At 35.5% G+C, this 23,988-nt stretch overlaps 4 protein-coding genes across 8 annotated transcripts in view; 2 read left to right on the top strand and 2 right to left on the bottom strand.

Annotated features, from left to right (window-relative positions):
• Nucleotides 1-1,925: 1,925 nt before the first annotated feature.
• On the top strand, nucleotides 1,926-4,832 carry acod1 (aconitate decarboxylase 1). The gene is made up of 5 exons (XM_083535951.1): nucleotides 1,926-2,034; nucleotides 2,153-2,314; nucleotides 2,431-2,520; nucleotides 2,952-3,151; nucleotides 3,601-4,832. Exons 1-5 carry the CDS (start codon nucleotides 2,020-2,022, stop codon nucleotides 4,568-4,570), a joined length of 1,437 nt encoding a protein of 478 aa, XP_083392077.1. The 5' UTR covers nucleotides 1,926-2,019; the 3' UTR covers nucleotides 4,571-4,832.
• Nucleotides 4,833-4,979: 147 nt separating this feature from the next.
• Nucleotides 4,980-10,868, bottom strand: LOC310723200 (glutamine amidotransferase-like class 1 domain-containing protein 3, mitochondrial). The gene is given in 5 exon segments (XM_083535955.1): nucleotides 4,980-5,342; nucleotides 7,113-7,139; nucleotides 7,141-7,258; nucleotides 7,699-7,870; nucleotides 10,621-10,868. Coding segments are annotated over 5 exon segments (621 nt in total). The 5' UTR covers nucleotides 10,729-10,868; the 3' UTR covers nucleotides 4,980-5,146.
• A 215-nt stretch (nucleotides 10,869-11,083) lies between these two features.
• On the top strand, nucleotides 11,084-18,406 carry LOC310723199 (uncharacterized protein). Of its 3 annotated transcripts, none has more exons than XM_083535952.1 (9): nucleotides 11,084-11,492; nucleotides 12,447-12,694; nucleotides 13,785-13,899; nucleotides 15,524-15,606; nucleotides 15,780-15,977; nucleotides 16,057-16,194; nucleotides 16,568-16,657; nucleotides 16,743-16,886; nucleotides 17,015-18,406. In XM_083535952.1, exons 2-9 carry the CDS (start codon nucleotides 12,455-12,457, stop codon nucleotides 17,144-17,146), a joined length of 1,140 nt encoding a protein of 379 aa, XP_083392078.1. In that variant the 5' UTR covers nucleotides 11,084-11,492; nucleotides 12,447-12,454; the 3' UTR covers nucleotides 17,147-18,406. The 3 variants fall into 3 exon arrangements, with proteins under 3 accessions (XP_083392078.1, XP_083392079.1, XP_083392080.1); XM_083535953.1 differs by having other exon boundaries at nucleotides 11,210-11,492; nucleotides 15,527-15,606; XM_083535954.1 differs by lacking the exon at nucleotides 16,568-16,657 and having other exon boundaries at nucleotides 11,210-11,492.
• Nucleotides 18,407-20,008: 1,602 nt separating this feature from the next.
• htr1fa (5-hydroxytryptamine (serotonin) receptor 1Fa) overlaps nucleotides 20,009-23,988 on the bottom strand; it is a 26,733-nt gene continuing 22,753 nt past the window's right edge. For all 3 annotated transcript variants that reach the window (XM_083535947.1, XM_083535948.1, XM_083535946.1), the window contains exon 2: nucleotides 20,009-22,093. In XM_083535947.1, coding sequence (XP_083392073.1) covers nucleotides 20,988-22,091 — 1,104 coding nt within the window. In that variant the 5' untranslated portion in view covers nucleotides 22,092-22,093 and the 3' untranslated portion in view covers nucleotides 20,009-20,987. The remainder of the gene's footprint in view (nucleotides 22,094-23,988) is intronic.

The raw sequence follows: 23,988 nt of genomic DNA, 5'->3' as shown, positions 1-23,988 counted from the left end.
TCCAACAGACTGCTGGAATGATGACAGTCAAAAAAAATTTTTATTTTCTGTTTATGTTTTTAATAATCCATTACAGGCCTTTTCCTACACATGCTTGTATTTCTGACTTAAATAAATCAGATTGTAAAGGTAATTAAGTTAAGTTTGCTTGCATACAAGTCTCAGAAACTTCTCATGACAAAGCGACCTTCTCCTGTGAAGCAATTAGCAAACATGTTATTCAGCAGTTATGCAAACATATGAATCAAAATTCTTTCATCTCATGTATTTTGTAATTGCATTGGTGTTTCATGCAGTCATGAGTCACGTGACTCATGCATTGTACTGTACATTTATTTACAACATATTTTGTTCTCAATGACGTGAAGATATTTTTCAATCAAGTTGACTAAGGATTAACAAATGTTCAGTGAAACTGTACTATATAATCTTCTTTTTACTGTAAGATATTTCTGAACACTTGTACCCAGTATATATTCACTTACTGGGCAATTCATCATTAACACCTTTATACCTGCTCATTCATAAAGTTCCTTAATCTGCCAGATGTGTGCTAGTGCAATGCATAAAGTCATGTTTACATCAACAATTAGTTTGGGGGAAAATATATCTTACTGATTTTGACTGTGGAATGATTGTTGGTCAGTTGGGCTGGTTGGATTTTCACAAACTGTTGGTTACTTTGAGCTAACTCAAACTGCTAATGTGATAAAGAAAAACATCCAGTTAGTGACAGTTCCTCTGACAGAAATGCTTTGTTGGTGAGAAGAGCATAAAAAACTAGTCTACAACGTGAACAGAAAAGCATCTCAGAATACACACCATAATGAACGCTTTCCTGTTACTTATCATTAATGGCATAAATACTTTAGCCAATTTGAATATTATTGCTGACTATGTGTATCCCTTCATAGGAACAATTTATCTATGTTTTAACAGCTACTTCCAGCATGATAATGCATCAGGTCACAAAGGGCAAATCATTTCAAACTGGTTTAATAGACATGACAGCAAGTTTATTGTTCTTCACTGCCCTACCAGTTATCAAATCTGTATTCAATAGATGTCATTCAGAATATGTAAACAGAAGATTCACAGCTTGAAAGCTTATCTAAAAAATCTTGCTGTGTTTGATATGATGCAATATAATGTTGCCTACATTTTGTGGTATCCATTCAATTAAGAACTGAAACTGTTTAGAAACCAAATTGAAGTGTTCTATGAATTTGTGCACAAGTTTAATAATGATTAAAATAAAAGTCACAGAATATTACACAAGAGGCAATCTTCATGAAATGGAGAAACAACAGCTGTAAATGTATACATATTCAAATCAGTTGCCGGAGTTACAAGTGTTCATTTTGTGTCATTCATTTTTCTTAACTTAAAGAGTGCACTGAAAAATTTGAGATTTTGCATGAGAGACTTTCTAAGAAGGGAACCTGAAAGATAGGAATAGAATCTTTTCCTTTTTAAAAGAAACAGAAAAAAATATATTAGTGGAACTTTGAATTGGTAAAACTACCAATTCACAAATTTCACAAAGAATTTGTGAAAAATCTGCATGATTTTTAATTAAATGTAACCTGGAAAGATTTCATAAGATGATTTGCTTTTAACCTTAAGCCCATTAGGCAAAAAAAAAAAAAAAAGAATCTGGGGAAAAACCAGAAAATGTTCCTTTATTTTTTTTGTTGGTGTCTAAAGAAAAAGAGAAATAATGTACAGTAATTTATTAATACTATATTTAGTATATTTAGTAATAATATTTTTGGCAGACTAAATAACAAAATTACAATTTTAAACAGATGTTTACAAAATATCAGACTATATCTTTCTACACAAGTGTTATGTGACTGATCAGAGAATGACCTTAAAAAATGTGTTGTGAAACCATGTATTTCTCTGGTTTTTTTTTTACTGGTTGGTTCATTAAGGAAAGTTGGTAAGCCAGTTCATCATGCAAACTAGTATATAAAGAGAGTGCGTTATTTTTCATTCATCAGATCTCACCCATACATGATGATAAGAAAGGTATTGTTGCAATTTATTTTTACCATACATTTTGCTGATTCAATGTGACAACATTAATAGTTTTGTATTATTCACTAAAATAATGTTTTAATTGTTTAATTTTGTATTCATTTTACAGAGTGTTACAGAGAGTTTTGGTACAGCCATCTCAACTTTGAATGCAGCCCATCTTACTGATGGAGTTATAAGAAGGAGCAAGAGAATGATGCTGGACACACTGGGAGTTGGTCTGCTTGGAACCAGCACCCCAGTCTTTAATGTGACATTCCAGTACAGCAAGGTAAAGTCTGACATATTTCAGTAAATACTGAATAACAGATTAAAACATAATGAATCATAATTAATTATTATTTGCTTCTACTTTAACACAACCTTGGAAATTGTTTATTTTATTAGAGATACCAAGCACAACAGAACAGCAGTGTGTGGGGGAAACCAGGTTCATTCCTTCCACCGAATTATGCTGCATTTGTCAATGGGGTTGCGGTAGGTTACCAATAATTATTACATTCTGAAGATTTTACCATTATATTATTAGTAATTCTTGATGATGATGTCAACAGTTTATATATCCATATATCTTTTTAATGCTGGCTTATGCTTTTATCTCTTTTATATGGAATAACATTTATTCTATTGTATTTTATTTTATGTTTATATGCACCTATTTTAAAGAATTAGTTGTCCAGCAAAGATTTTAGTGTGGATGTTTGTGGGTGTAAGTGAGAGAGAGAGAGAGAGAGAGAGAGAGAGAGAGAGAGAGAGAGAGAGAGAGAGAGAGAGAGAGAGAGAGAGAGCTTTCAAGATGTTGATCAATTTTGTTTAACTTTTGAGTTTTATAATTATAGAATAACATTTATCTTGCTGAAAATCATAGCTACGTATTTGATAAGTTTGTTTTTTGATCTCTCATTTAGGTGCACTCTATGGATTTTGATGACACCTGGCATCCTGCCACTCACCCGTCTGGAGCGGTGCTGCCTGCTCTAGTTGCTCTAGCCGAGTCGATGCCTTCTAAACCTTCAGGTTTGGATCTACTTCTGGCCTTCAATGTGGGACTTGAAATTCAAGGAAGACTGATGAGGTTTTCAAAAGAGGCTCACAACATCCCCAAAAGGTACAATGTTAACTTACAACAACAATACTGATGATCATCATCTATTGCCCTTGAGATGAAAATGTATTTAAAAATATGAAATCAAAACAAAGTATTTACGATAAAGTATACTGATGAAGCAACAAACAATTAATATATATTTAAATATAAATAATTGTAAGTTTTAGATATTAACCTGATAACTGTTTGGTACAACTCTAAAGTACTTAGATTTTTTTTTTTTAAGTAATTATTTGTGTAGAAAGAAGTACTTTTTAAAGTTAAAAATTAAATTTTGTTCTGCATAGTTTTTCTAGAACCCTATTCAAACGTATAGGGACAATAGAAAAAAAGCTTAACATGATTAATTCAGTTTTAATCATATTTTACCATGCCGTGCACTTCATCTTAAAGGATTATAAGCTAAAATCCTTATCAGTCATACTAAAGCTTTTGATTTCCTTTCTCAGGTTCCATCCTCCTACAGTTGTTGGAGTTATGGGGAGTGCAGCTGCTTCAGCTAAACTATTGGGTCTGTCCCCATCTCAGACCATGGCAGCTCTTGCTATTGCATGTTCATCTGCTGGTGCTCCACTAGCAAATGCAGCTACTCAGACAAAGCCACTGCACTTGGGGAATGCTGCTAGAAAGGGTCTAGAAGCATCTCAGCTTGCTCTTCTAGGTCTAGAAGGAAACAAGCACATTCTAGATATTGAATCAGGCTTTAGTGTTTACTACCAGGACTATTTGCCACGTCATTTGGCTGAGGTTTCCCCAACTAGCCAGTACGAGTGGGTGCTGGAAAAACAGGATATTGCATTTAAGCGGTTCCCTGCCCATTTAGGCATGCACTGGGTAGCTGATGCAGCAGTAACTGTAAGGGAAAAAATGTATACCAAAGAGCCAAATGCTGATCTCAGTCAAATTGAGAGAATTGTACTAAAAGTCCCTTCATCAAGATACATAGACTGTCCGTGCCCAGTCACGGAACACGAGGCTAGGCACTCGTACCAGTTCAATTGCTGTAGTGCACTGCTTGATGGTGAGGTCACTGTGGATTCCTTCAGCAGTAAAATGATGGAAAGAAAGGCACTGACAGACCTGCTCCTCAAAGTTCATGTGGAAAATCCAAAAGACAACCAGGCTAGTTTTGAAAAGATGTACTGTGAAGTTGTGGTAAAGCTGGCCAACAAAGAAACATACTCAGCACGTTGTAACACATTTTATGGTCACTGGAGAAAGCCGCTTAGTCAGGAGCATTTGGTGGGTAAATTTAAGAATAATGCATCGACTGTGCTAAGCACAGACGCTGTAGATAGTATTGTGCAGCTTATTGACAGCATGGAGACAGTCAGTGACTGTTCTGTGCTTGGGTCATACATGCGATTTCAAAAGCACATAAACCACAGCAATGATTCCTATTATTCAGCATCTGCTTAAATGTTATTGTAATGATACCATAAAACTTAAAAAGTAGGAATCTTTGAAATCGCTTTGGTAAATGTGCATGAAGGAATAGCGGAAAACTATGGTTTACAGTGGCTTTATTATTTGCCAGAACACAACATATGACAAATGCTGTCAGACAACATAATAGGTAAAGGTCTAGTTGGTTAATATGGCATAAGATTTAGCAAGGTAGAAAGGATGTATGTATTTATATCGTACATAAATGTATTATATATAATATGTAAATAAAGTTATAAAAAATGCAAACACACAATGTTTCTTCAGTATATCTCAGGGTAATATTCTTGCCATGCAGAACCTAAAAGAAAAAATAAGTTTAACAGCACTGGCACACTTAGGAGTTTTCTTAGAGGAAATACATAAAGGAAATAAGACAATAACAGCTGACAGAATTGGTTTATTTCAGTTCAGAGTGTAACATGCAGTTTATTTATGTAACTGAAAACGAAACTGTGATGCACATTAACAGCCAACGTTCTTCCTTTAATATGCTTTGTAGAACTAAAAAGGTGATTACTCTTGCTGGATTGTGGTGTCAGTGTTCATTCAGGCAAGTTTTAGGACATCCTGAATCATCACACCAATGCCATCAAATATCTCATGCAGAGGTGCCTTGCACATAAAGGCACAGGTGGTTACAATCTTATTTTTCTCATCCACATGAGCTTCATTGACGTTCTTGCAGACGTGTTTGCAGCCCAGCTGAGTGATGGCTTCTGCAGTCCCTGGTACATCAGGAGATCTGAAAAATCAAATAAATCACACAGCTCACTTAACTGCATGATGGCTTTGTCACATATCCTCAGATAATAAATGATATAATCAGTAGAGAAATATCAAATATTAGAGAAATAAAATTAAATTGCAAAAACTAACTGAACTATATAACTAGAAAATGTGAGGGTTGCTTGTGTAGTTTATTGTACCATTAGGTACGATAAGCCCACTTTTTTTTGGTTTTACTATGACAATAGCGATATGACAAAATTGTAAAAAGATTAACATTGGAGGTGTCTGTGCGATACTCTTGACCACTCCCTGAAAGCAAAGTTGCTGCTGCCCCATTTAGTTAAAAACATTTTACCCACCTTTTAACTATCCATCAGATGCCAAATACAAAGTAGCCAATTGAATACATACAATACATGTAGAAGCCTGTAAAATGTGTTCATAAATAGTAACATGTTCTAATATGAACTGAAATATGTTTCTAGCATTTTTTTTATTCCCTAAGAAAGTAAAAATGGAGACCTTTAAAATGTCTATTGTGATGAATGATGCTGCAACTACTGCTATATTTACAACGTAAGCTAATGGAAATACATCAATGCTGTGTTTTAAAAAATCATGAGCTCCCAATACGAAATGCTGAATATAACTTTGACTAAAAACCATTTGACAAACTACAGAATTGTTGTCTCTTCACTAATCGAATCTCTGTTTACTCTAACATTAGTGTAAATAATCACTAATTAATGTGGTCAGTTCTGCTTGCTACATTTCCTGTTATGAATTGTTTCTGCTTTGATGATGTGAAATGATGAAATGTCATTTAGTCAAAATTAAATAAATGCTGAAGTCTTTCATACCAACACCAAAATGATTACTTCATCATCAATGTCTATATATTGAAGAGCAATTATTCACCAAGCAGTGGCAGCTGGTGGTGATAAGTGATGGAAATCTGAAATCAATGAATATCCTGATACAGAAATGTATTTATTTAATGTTGAGCAATGCTTTAAAATGCCGAAAACCTTATATTGATTTTTTTTTTAAGCATTGAACGACCAGGGGTTATGCCCTGGAATCACATATATACTAGCTGACCGTGTTTCGAACAAATCATTAATTTGGGTCAAAATATCATCAGCTGTTACATCATGTCTATATATTTAACTAGTAAAGAAAGAACCAGATTTTGGAGCTCACTGAAGCCTCCATGTGGTTCCATCTACTTCAGAGCTACCTCATTTGCCACACAAATTTACCAACTATCTTACATTACAATCATTGAACAGGTTTAGTCTCAGAAAGATATGTGTCATTATGAAAATGAAGGCTGCTATGCATAGAAGATATCATTATGAAAGCAAAAAAGCATTAGGAATTGCAAATTTTAAAACATAAATGACTATGAAATACAAACTGACAGATGTTGTTGTGAAAATTAGTATGATGGAAAAATATTTTATAACAATAAATCAGTATCACTCAATTACATATTTTTTCTTTTTAACCAAAATAGTATTTCAAATAAGAGTGCTGCCTAAAATGCATTAAACCTGTAAATTAAAATTGTAGCGTGTGAATGGCTGCTAATTAACACACAAATTGCACATGCTTTCCTGCTAAAAAGGTAGTAATAAAATGAAACTGATTTATTTACTGGTCAACTATAAAACGATTCTGGAAATGTTTTCATTTCTGTGTGTGAAAATGTGTGGTATTTTCAGGTGGTTTCTGAAGATCAGGTGGTTCCAGTTCTTAAAGCTCTAAAAATGTAAAGTACCTTTCATCCTTGTCATTGCCAACACAGTCCAATAGGTTTCTTCTCAGCATGGAAAGCCTGCAGTACTGCTTTAACCTGCTCATTCACACAGCAGTCTTTGCCTTGTACTGCCCAGCTGCACAGGTTCTTAGCAACTCCAAAGCCACCTGTCAAAGAAAACACTGGACTGTAAACCATACGCTGTAGTTCATGATGGGTATGAAGTCATAATTCTTTACAAAAAATATTTATTCTGTGGTTCTGAACTAGTAATAACAAAGAAGATACACATATCAGTAATAGGAAGAGAGTCCTTGTTGGGCCCTTGTGCAAATCCTCAACCCTCAAATCCTCAGCTGTGTGCCTGGGTTATAATAAATGTATTAAGCTGCTTTATAAGGAACTGTGAATTAAATATATTCAATAGAATGTTCTTTGGGGTGGCGTGATGGTGAAAAGCAGAGCACTGCTATTTCTCCACATTTCCCGGTTTAACCCTGAGTTTGGGGTGATCTTTGATTCCTGCACTCCCACCTCAGCTTCAGTGTTCCTGTTTTTAGATCTGGATTTGCTTTGACCCTAACCAGGATAAAGTTAATCTTCTAACCTGGGAAAATAATGGCATCAAAATTCTTTACGCTGAGTTCCGGCAGATCTTGAATGTCACCTCTGGCAAGTCTCGCACTTTCCACAAGCACATTACGCTTTTCCTCGCAGGGCGCACCTTTCAAGTGATCAACAACATGCATCTGATCAATGTTGGGTGCGAATATTTTAACCTAGAATGGTGACAAGAAGAATGATCAAGTTAAGTTTACATTGCACCTTTCCAAACCTTAACGGCATCTTACAAACAATAACAGCTTAATAAGCAAATAAAAAAAGAAGTGATGGGGAAATAGTTACACAACATGCAACAAAAATATTTTATTTTTCCAATTTTTTAAAAACACACAATAACAAAAAAAATAGCATGATAAAAGGTATGTCAGATGGTACACTACACTGGAAATTTTCATAATTTTGGCATTTGTATAATTAACTCCTTGGGCCATGTGTTACAAATGTATTTTTGAGCATAATTAAATTTTGCAAATATTAGTATTCAGTATTCATACCAAAGCGAAACGCTTATAATTCTAATCATTATTTGTAAGCTATTGAGTAACTGAGGCTTAAATTAAACCCATTCAAGTAGACAGTAAACAAAATACTAGGAAATTATGTAATGCTAAAAAATTGCTTCATAAAAATAGAAGGATCAAAAAATGCTATAAAGATGCAGCAAAAAAAATATCTTCTTAATATATTCAGGTTTTAAAAAGTAAATGATTTTAAAAAGCATTTTTGTATATTACCGTATTTTCCGGACTATAAGCCACTACTTTTTTCCCCACGCTTTGAACCCCGCGGCTTTAACAATGAAGGGGCTAATTTATGGATTTTTCCCGGTTTCACAAACTTCAAGCCAAAAAACGGAGCCCCATAACATTAGACTAATGAAATTGCCGAACGGGTTCAGGTGAACCAATGAAACTCTTTATATTAAATCAGATGCTCTCCCATGGAATCGGGCCATACCACATCATAAATATGGATGCAGTTCCTCTGACGTTTGACCTGCCGCTCACTCGGACTGTCTACAGGAAAAGCGAACCATTCGTCACGCTGAAAACAACCGGGCATAAAAAAACCCCACTTCACCTGTGTTCTGAGCTGCACGGCATCGAGAGAAAAGCTTCATCGATGGTGATTTTTAAACGCACGACGATGCCAAAAGAAAAACTCGAGAGAAATTGAAAGGAAGGAGGAAGATGTTTTATGTGCAGTTCACTCTATTAATTATGTATTCACCCTTAAATACAAGAGTCTTACACATGCATATTCTTCTGTGCTTTCTTTACTTCACTTCACGTGTTGGCGCTTTTTCCCCAGAGGGCCACGGCACTTATTCTCAGTCTGCATATCTAAAGCTTGAGGAGGTCCGTGAATTATTGCCATGATTTCTTTTTAGATATTTTTTCCCTACACTGATGTGCGTGATTAGATGCTAATCTGAATCAACTAAATGAGCCCTTTACATTGATATATAGCACACATTTACTGAATGCGGGGAAAAAAGAAGTGCAAATTTGAGTAACAGATTAAAAACGAAAGTAAGTATTGAGTTTCAGTAATACTCGTGTACAGTATGCATTTACCAAAATAACACTTGGCTTTGCGCCACAGAGAAACACTGCATTACACCAGTGGTAGAGTGTCAGGGACAGCAAAGCCTTCTCTGCTGTCTTAAACACCTATTTACATTTCAATATTTATTTTTTTCATGAATATGTGTTCAATTATTCCCAGCAGTCTATTCTCTTCATTTCATAGCTTTTCTCTGGGTTGCACTACTTCAAATAGTGTCTGTTTATGTTGAGTTTTGATGCAATCATATATTTAAGCCATTGTGTTGCAGGGGTCAAAGAAATCTGCCGTGAGGTCTGCACAATCAGCAGTAGGCACTGAAACATAGCGTACATGTTGCTTGAAGCTGTTGTTTTAACCAATCAGATTTTGAGTTAGCGGCACCAGAGCAATCTAGCAGGCGTACAATAATGTCACATTAATTTCACGTTCTTTGATTGGATGGTCACTATTCAGAGCTTGCAAACTGCACAAACTCAAACATGAGATACTTGTCTGTGACACAGCGTTCTGTTATACTGCGCTGTATTCTGTATAATACTGATGGTTTCTATATCTGCAGCATCATAATAATGGAATTAAGAGGTGAAATGTTTCAGGTAGGACACCAATGTAGGCCTTGGTGCGACATGCACAGCCCATTATCGCAAAACACAGATGTAACGCAATTAGGCTGTGCTTCAAAGTACTAATATATACTGAGTTTCAAGGTTGTCTGTATAAAGCACATCTTAAGGACATAATACTTGTGGCAAACTAGTTAATTGATAAATGGATTATTAAATGGGGTTTTCATGAGAAAATAGCGAAAGTTCCATTTAATAATCATATTGTCTCCTATAGTCTACGCAAAATACATAGTGTTATGTCTGTACTTTTGGGAGTCACCAACAGCTGGACGCAAATTGCTTATGTGGATCAACACACGGCCAATAAACCTGATTCCGATTCTGATGAGATTGAGAACTGAATCTGATACAGCGACCTCTAGCGGCCAAACTGTTTGCATTAATTTAGCTAAATTCTTTCGTGCTTCAGGTTTTTTTTTGTTTTGTTTTTTTAAACCGATAAACATAATAAAGGTTATTTGTGTCTGTCAACGCAAAGGTGATATTAAGAAAACACTTAAACTTAAACAATTCTTAATTTTCATCATAAGGAAAAATATTAACTGCATAATGAAACCTTTTTTGTGCTTGTTTTTTATTTCGCGGCGTTACAGCCATTGTGTGTATTTTTGCGGTTTCCTGCGGTGTTCTGCCTCTAAAATCATAATGATAGAAATCTGTTCCGGGCTTTATGAGCGGCTGCGTGCGCATTAGGAAAAGGGGGAACTCACATTCGCTCCGTTTCGGCTCAAATGCACCAGCACAGCAGAAGCTTCGTGGATTTCCGAGCCGTCGAAAACACCACAACCCGCTAGAACTACAGCTACACGTTTAACCATTGTGAAAAACGTCCACAGAATTAACACACACTGCAATAAAGGCGATGTCTGCTACTATTACAGAAATGTCAAGTGTAGCAGAAAGGACGACCGGAACAAACTTCACAAATAGCGCCTGCAGTTGGTGCGCTCGTGTCTTCCGGGACTTTTAGTGTGAAAATGAACCTCAGTTTCTTAACATCCTGCGCAGGTTTTCTCTACTATAATGAATGCCAGAAGATGCGCAAATATTGCGCAATCTGAACTAATCAACTATATGTATATTAGCTGACAGTATGCTGTCGGACTAGTTCACATGTTATAGTGACTCGCAATAACCCCGCCCCCTTTTGAATGGCTGAGGAAAACATTTAGCTTAATTTTGACAAATATTCAATGAAAGTGTCTTAATGAAAGTCGCTGCGCCGCCTGCACAGGAGATATTCCTTAGTAGAAGTGCAAAGGGGAAGTGAACAAGGGAGCATCAGGAAGGAAGTGATTTGTATTAAGCCCGCTGTTGTCGCTGTAGTGACGGAAAGGACATTGAAGATGTGCTGCACTGCTGCAGATCATCTTACAGTAATAGCGCATGATTACAGTAGTGCTTTTTATTTAAGACGAGGAACCTGTTGAGAAAAACAGTTTTTGTAGTATAGAGTCAGCAGGTACCGGAACAGATACTGTTACTTGCAGCCTTAAGGTTTGGGTTTCACCTCGAGAGTCATCTGTCACCGACTTCCGGTGTCATGAGGAAATTACAGTCGAAGGAACTGCTTGTCTGACAGGTAATTACTGATCTGACTGTTATTACCCTGAAAAAGATACTGAAGATCAATGGATGGATAAAAGAATGAATAAATTAACGAATGAATGAATGAATTGAACAGGGATGAATGAATGAATGAATTGAACAGGGATGAATGAATGAATGAATTAATCGATAGATGAATGAATAAATATGTGTATCAATGGGTAAATTAATGAATGGATGGATGAATAGATCTATCGATAGATAGATAGATAGATAGATAGATAGATAGATAGATAGATAGATAGATAGATAGATAGATAGATAGATAGATAGATAGATGAATAAATGGTTGGATAGATGAATGAATGAATGTATTATTAGATAGATAGATAGATAGATAGATAGATAGATAGATAGATAGATAGATAGATAGATAGATAGATAGAAATAAATGGTTGGATAGATTAATGAATGAATGTATTATTAGATAGATAGATAGATAGATAGATAGATAGATAGATAGATAGATAGATAGATAGATAGATAGAGGACTAGATAAATAGATGGATGATGAATGCATGAATGAATAAAGTACCAGTCTGCTCATACCAGCTGATAAGATGCATTATGTACTAAACTGAAAGTTTGAATAAAAACATTCAGAATACCCTCAGAATAACAGTGTGTCATACAGCAGTCCTGGATGCTCACTATTAAGCACTCCTGATTTGGAAAGTCATACAAACTGTTTATTTATTGCTTTTTTGAAGTATTATTGTGGAATAGGAGGAATTAAAACATTGGCACATGCCATTATTTTTTATAACACAAATTTATTATTTTATCTTAATTGCATTTAATTGACTGGGTAAATTGTGATTAACAATCTCTTTTTCTGAAGGTGCAGCTCTTGTAATTCATCCATATAGAAAACAGGCAAAGCAAACATACAAAAAGTATAATTGTATTATGGATGTTCTCTCCACAGGTGTACTGATGGCTGTGTTTGAGGATCATATATCAGGAAGGGTTACTGTGTACTCGGTGCCAGGATGCCCGCAGTGTTTACAGGCCAAGGCTGCTCTAAAGGCAATGAATCTACCAGTGCATGAAGTGGACGTGAGTCATGATGCAGCTGTCAGGGCTTGGCTGGAGAAGATGACTGGAAGCAGCACTGTGCCACAGATATTCTTCAACAACGTCCACATAGGAGGAAACGAGATCCCTCAAAATTTGGTTAGTGATAACCTAAGTATAATTAAGGGGTACACTAAAACTAACAAAAAAACCAAGCATTGGGCATAAAAATTAAAATGAGTATTAATATTATTATTATTATTAATAATAATAATAATAATAATAATAACGACAAAGAAGAGGACAAACAATATAGGTTTATATAACTGTTGTTATGACTATTTTACCTTTTTAATGCTTGTGAGAATTCATTTATTTGTGCAGTAATGGAAAGAGTAATAAAATATTCTACTCAAGTAAAAGTACTGTTACTTAAAGTTAAAGTTAAAGTATAGTTACAGGTCCTTAAATCTATTTAAGTAAAAGTAAAAAAAAAAAAATAGCTCATAAAATGTACTCGTAAAAATTACTGAGTTATATTTTTTTAACAGTAGGGCTGGGGGCTTCTAGTGTAGTTCAAAAAGGACAAGAGGATATAAATGTCAAACTCGTTTTTAATACCATTTACAAATTAAAGTGCAATAACAAAAAAAACACACTACGGCCCATGACTTGAGTCTTATGTGAATTATGCACTTTCACAGCAAAAAAACTCCTTTTCTAATTGTCATTTATGATAATTAGAGAAATCTCAAATGCAGATCAATCGAACGCACACATTGGACAACTCTGCTGTTTTCCACAGTGACAAATCTAAACGATTTGATTGGACAGTGCATTCTCAACAAAAGTGTGTGATTGATTATACAGTACTGCTCAAGTCTAATGCAGCATCAGCAGAACTACTCTAAAATATAACCCCTTTCATTCATTTCATGTCACTTATATCATGACACTGGTTAAAGAGCTAGCTTAAATATGCATTGACAATTTAGTCCCTGGCTAATTTCCAACATTAGTGCTAACCAACATTAACAATGTCCACTACATAATAGTAAATAAATAAATAAATATAATTTGTTACTCTCCACCCCTATAATTGTGTAATTTAAAGTATGCATCAAACATGAAGGCTTTTAAAATATAACATATGTTTATATGATGTCTGAATCGGCATATGCTACTTACAACAAAGTACAGACGTTTTTCTGCCTATACACTAAACTTTTTCTGGCTGTCACTTCTTTAGGCCCCTGAGGAACTTGAACGTCTGGTACGTTTGGTGAAGGAGAAGGCTGTGCCCCCAGACACCCTGTCATTACCTGCAGTAAACAGCTCCGAGTCTGAGAAAAGTGACGGAGGAGGTTAGTGTGCACAAACTGCATGTGGACTGTTACCTTTGTGGTTCTCTACATGCCTGTGTGTTTGCTTCCTTTCACGTTAAGCCTGAATGAGGAAATGCCAAGTTCATGCAAATGTTTCTTTTTTTTTTTTTTTCCCAATAAAACTGGACAAGAATTTTCTATCTGGAATGTCTCCCAGCTGCATGTGCAGTTACAACCTGTATCTCCCAGAACACTCTCTGTAGTCATCTCTGTATTTTGCTAGTTGGTCGAATACAAATTCACATCCTCAGCTATCTCAGGCTCTGTGTGCACACTGTGAGAGACTAATCTTTTGGATTAAGGGCAGTGTTGAGTAATGAGGATGTGTGGATTGATTGACAGCCACAGAAGGGTTTAATGGTGTACAGAAACAGGTTAAAAAAGCACAGAGCTAATGAATTGGGTTGTGCAGAGAGAAGGGTAGATTATGACAGCTGCCCGTGTAAGAGACAGGAAAGATGAAAATGGCTAGACTGTATAATAAACATTTAACTGTAAAATAATTTGGATTATGGCTCACCATACTGTATATCCTTTCATATACTGAGAACTTTTTGTGTATTGTACGTGGGTACATTAAATCATTAATCACTGACAAAAAAGACAAAACTCTTATGTAAAGGGTTCCTCAGGGGTTCCCTGAGTTTTTAATGGGTAATATTTAGAGCCCCTTTGGTATATATGCAATATTTACACCGATCAGGCATAAAATTATGACATTATAACATTATAACTGGTAAGTGAATAACACTGTTCATCTTTATTTATCATGGTACCTGTTAGTGGGTGGGTTATATTAAGCATTTTGTCATCAAAGTTGATGTGTTAGAAGCAGGAAAAATAGGCAAGCGAATTTGAGGGAGTTTGACGAGTGCCAAATTGTGATGGCTGGACGACTGGGTCAAAGCATCTCCAAAAAACAGCAGCTCTTGTGTGATGTTCCCAGTCTGCGGTGGTCAGTATCTATCAAAACTGTTTCAAGGAAGAAACAGTGGTAAATCTTTGACAGGGTCATTGGCAGCCGAGGCTCACTGATGCAAGTGGGGAGCGAAGGCTGGTCTGTGTGGTCTGAGCCAGATGATGATCTTTTGTAGCTCAAATTGCTGAAGAACTTAATGTTGTTAATGTCAGATGGGTCAGGACTGTTTTGTCAGCAAAAGGGGACCAACACAATATTACTCAGGTGTTCATAATGGTATGCCTGATCAGTGTAAATGAAATAATCTTGTGTAGTCCTTGTGATCAAACACTTAGTGATCAATGATTAGTTGTGAGAAACAGATGTGTTTCTTGATGAAGGTGTGGTAACTGGTGTATCTGTAAATGCATTGATCCTGTGCTGTGATACTATTTGTCTTTTTGTCTATAGAGTTTGTGTAATTAAATATCATTTTTTTTTTTTTATTAAATCCTTTTTCTGTATTGACACACCAAACCCACTCCATTAAAGTGCATATTCTCCTCTAGACCTGCATGTTTATAATCTGCACGCACCTAGACTCTCTTCCAAGCTTGGGCCTTAATCTTCTATACATGCTCATACGTTATTTCCCTTCAGTTTTAGTAAATGAAGAATAAAGAATATTTATTAACATTATTTCAGCAGTTACAGCATCTGAATTATCTGAGGCCCTGAGGAATCTGATCATGAAACTGTACTCTGATCACCTCTCTGCTGATGGCAAGGTACTAACTACCCTGTTCTAACATGCAGTATTTCAACAAGTTGAATGTAAACGGTAACATTACTTTATTTACTTAACATTACTTTAACTGTGTTACCATGGAGTGGGTTTGGTGTGGCATTTATGTACTGTATATTATGTGGAGTTATTTTTCTTTTTTTGTTTCTTTTGCAGTCAGTGGACTATCAAGCCTTGTCTAAAAGTGCTTGTTATGAACGTTATTGTGAGCTGGCAGTGTCTCTTCAGCGTGTGGAGCTGCTGTCTTTGAGTCATGATGAGAGGCTGGCCTTCTTCATCAATGTCTACAATGCCCTGGTTATCCACGGCTATCTTCGCCTTGGTTTCCCCAAAAACATATGGCAGAGGTACCGGGTAAGAGGTTTTAAAATGTCCTGTTGTATGTGGCCTTGAAATAAAAATTATAAATAAAAAACTGATATCATTTGTGCAGTTCTTCAACTATGTGAGCTACCTAATTGGAGGAGAAGTGTTCACACTGCAGGATATTGAGAACGGAGTGCTGCGGGGAAACAGGAAAGGAATAGCGCAACTTCTGAAGCCTTTTTCCAAGAATGACCCGAGACTACAGGTAACCGGTATCTCATGTTGCTTTGAATACTTGTGAAATTTGTTAGCAGGTGCAGTGGGTATCTTGTGTAATTGTTCTTATTAGGGTAATTCATATTTAGCTGTGCTTAGATGATCTTTGATTGTTAGTTTCTCAGGGACACTATGTTATCTATCAGCAACAACACCAAATGTTCCCGAACTACTTGGTAAAACATATTTTTTATAATGGTGTTAGTTTAACATATTTGTTTTATTTACTAAGCAGAAGGAGAAAATAGGAAGATGGGTGTAAAGTATCACACTTCATTTAGTATGTTGCATTTGTGGCTGTGCCATTTAAAAGACATTGCGTTTCATTTACATCAATCCTGTGTTTTGTGATACCTCATTAGGTTGCACTTCCTGAAGCAGAGCCTCTTATTCATTTTGCACTGAACTGTGGTGCGAAAGGCTGCCCACCCATTAGGACCTACACCTCAGAAGTAAATTGCATTCTTATTTATCAGCATGTTGTTCATTTATGATGATTATTATTATTATTATTTAAGTCTAAATCTTTCATACTAGGACATTGGCAGTCAACTGCAGACTGCTGCTGGGGCATTTCTGGAATCTGATGATGGCTGCAATGTGGATACTGTGAAAAAAGAGGTGAAGCTTAGCCAGATCTTTAAATGGTACAAGGCAGATTTTGGAGACACAGAAGAAAAGGTATTCATGATTTTAAATCTTGAGCCAGTTTAAGAGTCAATGTTAGTCTTGTTGGCTTAAAACATTAATAAATATTTCAAGCTACATACAGCATTTTTAAGATATTATTTTGTTATTTTCTTTTGCAGTTGCTGAACTGGGTCTTAACCCACATGAGGGCATCTCAGAAGAAAAAAAGTCTGAAAACTCTTCTATCTACAGGGAATGTTAAAGTTAGCTACATGCCTTATGACTGGTCCAATAGCACACACAATAATTGAAACTCTATTACTTAAGAGTTTAGGACTTCAGGATGACCTGTCTATTTCTGATAGGTTTATATTTTCTGTAGCAAATGCATGAGAGCACAGATATTTTTACTATGGCTGTAGTTAGCTTCATTGTGAAGAAAAAAAGAAACCACAAAAAAGCTGGACTTCCTTATAAGGGGATAACTATGCATCTAGATTCTAAACAATAATTCCTCTAAACTCCAAAGGGCATGTTTTCCTACCAGCATTTGTCCTATTACTGGATTTTACACTTCCTTAATGATTATTGACTCTGTATTAACTTTATTTTTGTTTAAAACTGTATTAACAGTATAGAAATTACAATATTTTATTGTTACTGTTTTAGTTAATTTCACTTGTATGATCCACTCTTGCTATGAAAACTGTAGTATATTTGTAGTAGTTATAAGCACTTAGACAGTAAACTCTACTGGAAATGTTTAGCATGGACTATTTTAGCAACTGGACTTAAAAGCATATAAACGCACTGCACTGTACCATAATTATATTCCCATGGCTCACAGTAGGCATAAACTTTAGAAAAGTGCATTACTTGTGTTCCATTTAGAATATCAATATTAAAGCTTACATAATATCATATTAATCGATTTGTCTGTATAACACATTTCCATGCTAAAAATAATGACTGGAGTGGAGTGTGTGTTGTAAGATCAACTGCATGTTGAATGAAAAGGCTGAAATACATTTTCACCTCCATATTCATAAAAAAAAAAATATTTTCTGTATTTTATTAACTGAAAGTCCGACAGTACATATGCAAGATAGAAAAGAAAACAGAAATAGACGTTTTATTAAAACGTTCACCATCTCTTGATTTAGATTTATTATTATACTTATCCAGAATTAAATCAATGCACAGCTGCCTAGCTAATAATGCATTCATTCTGTTGCATGAACCTTGGTTATATAATTCTTGAGCAATATTATGCACTGATGAATAAATTATGATAACACAAGCTTTAAATACTAAGCACATGTATCCTCTGTCTTCTGACAGGAGTAAATTCATGAAATGTTCACAGGGCCTGTTATCTGAAGTTTGTGAATTGAATGATGCGGATATGATTGGATGTGTGTTTAGAGACCATAGATTTGTTGCACTTCCTATCATATGCAGCTGGAGTCACTGTTTAACTTGTATTTTCCTTCAACTTTACCGTGCCACTAAATTGGTGTATGGTATAATGTGCATGAAATTAAAAATACACTAAATGTTTGCCTAATAAATGAAGTGTGTCATTATTTATCAGCAATAATTACTTACATAGGTTTTCACTAGGGGTGTAACGGTTCATGGTTCGGTACGTGCCTCGGTTTTTCGGTTATGGTTCGGTTCAATTTGGATATGGTTAGGGGGGAGAAATGCAAAACATAACACTGATTGTGGTTTTTTTATTAATGCAGTTTATCATTATTAACATTTGTGGTCATTAACATTTGAACTGTTTACATTTTTTAAAACTTTTTTTAATAAAATGCCTGCTTGGTTAAAAAAATATATAAAATAATAATATAAAAATAAAATCAAAGAAATTAAATTAATGCAATACTTTTTTATTTTATTGATTAAATTAAAATTTTAATTAAATTGGCACAAATTAAAATAATAAAATAAAATAAAATCAATGAAATAGTTTTCATTTGTTAGAGCCCATTTAGGTAATACAGGTGTGTGTGTGTGTGTGTGTGTGTGTGTGTGTTAATATTTAATTTTCTTAAAGATATGATCTACTTAACTGTTCTTCTTATTTCAGCATACTTTGGCAAATGTCTTTATTTCTTTTATCCTTCATTTATTCACTCTCTTGATATTCAGAATTGTCAGTATATTTTTGTTCTTTTAAGAAAAATTCTTAAAGCTGGACATAAAAACGCTATCCATAGTGCTACCACTTCCTGCTTAATAGATAAAGCTAGCACTATACAGTAGATTCTTTAGCGTTTTCATGCACTGCGCAAGACAAATCTTATTTCCGGTACGGAGTGAGTGGCCACAGCGGCACTGTGCTAACTCTAGTTTCTCTTTTATACACCTGGCATTGTTTTGTATGTTTTTAAGTTTAATAACAATAATAAAAAAAATGCACTTAAAGTATGAGCAGAGACTAAAATAACTTGCAGTCTGCCACATAATATGTTCCTGAGGGAACTCAGATTTAAACTATGTTCCGCCTGTTAAAAGGATTGCATTCGTGTACCGAATCGAAAGCCCTGTACCGAATATTTTGGTATGGATACATGTACCGTTACACCTTTAGTATCCACTAACATTCAAGAATGAATTATTACAAGACTAATAAAAGTCTGTATTGGATAAATGGTAGTGTGGTGATTTTTTAGCTCTATATACTCATAGCTCTTTATACATTGAATATAATAACAAATGTATTACGTGTATGGCATGTTTATTTCCAAGACATCCTTTAATGTATTTAAATACATAATTTTTTTTTAATAACACTCAATAACCTTCCACATAACATTCAGAATAATAATAACATTAACAACTATACCAGACAATATACTGTAGGCATATTTGTTACTTTAATAATATGATTATTATAATCCTGTAAGATTACATGTTTTTGTACACCACCACTACATGTATGATTGCAACATTTAAAAAATATCTCAGATGGTGATCTTCTTCAGTGTATGGGGACAATTATCTTGTCAATTTGTTTTTTTTAAATGTATCAATGTTATTTTTGTTAGCTGTAAATATATATATATATATATATATATATATATATATATATATATATATATATATATATATATATATATATATATATATATATAATTTATTTATTTATTTATTTAGTTGTTGAGTAAATTGCCACATGTACATACACTACATAGCCAAAGATTTGTGGACACTTGACCATAACATGTATATGTGCTTTTTAAACAACCCATTCCAAATATTGTCCCCCTTCACTGTTATAATATCCTCCAATCTTCTGAGATGACTTTTCACTAGATTTTAAAGGATAACTGTGGGGATCTAGCCAAATTTACTCACAACAGCATTGGTTTCAGGCATTGCTGTTGGGTAAAGTTACCTGTGGTGAGTCTGATTTGGGCTCTATGTAGGACAAGTTCTTTTACTTCAGTCTCAGCAAACCACATCTTCATCAACCTCACTTTGTCTACAGGGGCATTGTCATGCTGGAACATGTTTGGGTCTCTTAGTTCAACTGAAGTGAAACTGTAATGCTACATCATCATTACATTCTATACAATTCTGTGCCTCCAACATCGTGGAAACATTCGGAAAATGTGTGGATATGGATCTAATGGTCAGTTGTAGTCAAACCATACAGAGTATAGGATATTATGTTCTCTGTTTGTCTAGCAATTGAGGATCCTATACTCTCACTGTTGGGGCCCTGGTTAAATTATTTGGGCAGGGAACCAACCCAGCCAATGAAAGATTGCACAAGTCCGTGCCGGTCGAAAGCAACAATAAAGTGAGAGGGTTATGGAAAGAGCATTAGGCATAAAACCTGTGCTAAATCAAATATGCAGGCCAATGGTCCATTGTGGTGGCAAAACAACAGCAATATATATGTTCATTGAAAAAGCTCTCAGCAGTAAAAGAAAACCTTCACACTGTCTTGATACAAACTATTAACAAAGTTTATGCATATTACATTCTACCACTTGCAGGGCATCCCAGTGGACACCTCCATCTCATTCTAGAACATTTTGCATGAAGGTTGGTTGACTGATCCAAGACAGCACTGCCTCTCCCAATGTCTCCCGCACACTTTCAAAGTGTGCAATGACTTTTCCTATTGCTGAGTTAATTTTGACACTTGATCAGTTTATGAAAGGCTTTTTTGAAGTCCTCATTAAAGATCGTGTAAATGAGAGGGTTGATTAGAGAGTTAAGGTATCCTAGCCAGGTCAGAAAAGTAGTTATTTCATTGGACGGGATGCAGCTGCCGCAGATGTTACTAATCACTTCCTGGATGAAAAATGGCAACCAACAAATGACAAATGCCCCAAGAATGAGACCAAGCGTCATGGCTGCCTTTCTTTCACGTGCCCCTGAAATTCGCTGTCTTTTGATTGACCTTTCACTGTGAGGCTGGAAATTTGGGCTTGCTGCAGAGAAGCGTCCCCTTTCTCCATCGGTAGAGGGTTCTGACATTGACTTCTCTGGTAGGGTGAGGGCATCGTGGCTTAGTTGTTCTCTGTCAGAGCATATAGGGATCTTGTGTCCATTTATCTCATGCTTGTTCATAGGGCTGGGCCTTCTTTTGTGATAAAGAATTTTGGCTGCTTGGTATATTTTATAATAAAGGATAAGGATGAGTATAAGAGGAATGTAGAACGCCCCAAATGTGGAGTAAAGTGTGAAAGCAATGTTTTCATGCTTTATAAGGCATTCGTTCTCCTGCTCTTCTTCTTTTCTGTGGTGTCCCCAGAGCATTGGAGGTAAGGAAATGAGAATGGATAGGAGCCACACGATACTGATCGTGACGGCAGCCCTAAAAGACGTCCTTTTCCTGGAGTATTCCACAGCATCCGTGATGGCGCGATAACGATCCACAGCAATAGCTGCCAAGTGCAGAATAGAGCATGTGCAGCAGGTAATGTCGACACTGAGCCAGATGGTGCACATCACCTCACCCATGACCCACATCTTCTTCACGATGTAGATGATGCTGAAGGGCATGACAAGGATGGCCACCAGCAGGTCCGTCACAGCCAGAGAGCAGATTAAGTAGTTGGCAGGATGGTGAAGTTTGCGAGTGACAATGATGGCAGAGATGACTAAGGAGTTGATTGCTGTGGTTAGTACAGCCAGCACAGACAGAGTGAAAGAGAGAAGGATCATGCCTGCAGGACTTCTACCAAGCCCGTCTGCAGACTTGGGCCAGTCTGTGCCGTTTGGATCCATGCCTGGGACAAAATACAGAGAAAAGAGAAAATATTTGTATTAACATTATCAATGAGGACTAATTTTGAATTGGTGATCTAAGTAATCCTGTATTTTAAAAAGCAGCTCGAGAAGAATATAGAGTACGTACTGTATGAGATATGCTACATAATATATCTATTGAAATTGCTCGTCTTACATAAGTATGTGTATCCTGGACGAACCTGCAGTAAGTGGTTAAAGTATGTCTGTTTGTCTTTTTATTATCCTGTGTACTCCATTGGTTAGGTTACGGCCCCAGTATCGATAAGTATATCTCTGATTGCACAACATGCATCTTCTGCAAACCTTCTAATCTATTTCATTAGTTATTACTTTTGTAAATAAATGTACCTCACTCATTAGCAAACACTTTAGCAATTCTGTCCTTATGGTTTATCATATGTCAGACATTCACAAGCAAAAAATACTATCCCAAAATTATTCATACCAGACCTAGAATCTGGGTTTTAAACACTTTACCATACCACCACTTGATTAACCAAACAATCCTTTATTTTCAAGCAAGAGAACAGGAATAATATTTGATTACTATGTTTGGACAACATTTTGCCACATCTGTTTCAGCGAGGTCTCAGCAGTTGATGCATCCACTAATGAATTATTTCCTTAAGGATGTTTTGTGCCTGTGCTTGGTGTTTCCGAATTTAGTTTCTAGATAGGAAGTCCAATTTAATAGTGTGCTTCAAATTCCTACCCATGAAGAGTATAAATGAGCTGCAGTACTATGCTTCACCCAGGCACTATGAAAAAATAAATATTTTTCCATGAATTGGTAGTTCTCTGAAATACAAAGCATAGCTCAAGTACATTCTGCTTGTGCTAAAACAAATGCAACTAATGAACTCATTATTTTTGACAAGGCATTATTTCAAAGTAAAATTTTGTTACAATGTGTTTCCATAGAATACTGCTTTTAACACAGTATGACCAAAGGTTTGTAAACACCCAAACATCACTTCATTATGTTTCTGGAATTTGTGTATCTCACTATAGAATTTGGCTCTGGGGATTAGCTTCCGTTCAGCCACAAAGGCACTGCTGAGGTCTAGTAATAATTAGTAATGTTGAGTGATAAGGCATATGCAGTCTGCATTTCAATTTATTTTTAAGATCAATGGGGTCGAGGGCAGGACTCTGTGCGGATGTGCATCCATGGAAACCCAACATGTGAAGCTCATGACTAACAATTTTAGAGTTTTAAAGGCAGTTTGTTAACTCATAGATTAGTCTTACGTGATACATGCCTGAAAGTGCCACGTTTATAAGCCACAGAGTTCTCCAGTACAACCCATTCTGCTGTTTGCCTAAAAGAGATTTTATTACTATATGCTTGAATCATTTACCTGTGTTTAGATAAAAAACCTAAACACACTAATTACCCCAACTTTTAGCGATAACAATGCTGAAATTAACTTTCAGATTCTATTACATTTCACTTGCACATTCCATTCACTGTATTTACTATTATGTAAAGCATAAGCATTTACACTGAACATATTCACAAGCCTTACTTAAAAATAAATGTGAATAAATCAGGTAGACCAGCATGTTTAGCAACACTATATTGAATGATGGAATAGCCAAAGAAGTGAGATTTGTGATTTTGAACATGACATATGCCTGCATGGTTGATTGGCAACCATTTTTTGAATTGGCGAAAAAACAACACCACACAAAACAGAAGAAAAACGCTGATTGTCAGTCCTGTTAACAAAACAGCTTATGATTCATAGTGGTCAGAGTAGAATGTTGAGAATTATGCTAAAACCAGACAATAAAGCAAATTATATTTAAATATTATTTAGTATTAGTAAATCACCTCAAAAACACCAATTAACACTCATCTCTTCAATTA

The sequence above is a fragment of the Silurus aristotelis genome, assembly GCF_946808225.1.
Source record: "Silurus aristotelis genome assembly, chromosome: 3".
Classification (NCBI taxonomy): Eukaryota; Metazoa; Chordata; class Actinopteri; order Siluriformes; family Siluridae; genus Silurus; species Silurus aristotelis.
This window is presented reverse-complemented; position numbering and strand designations above follow the sequence as displayed.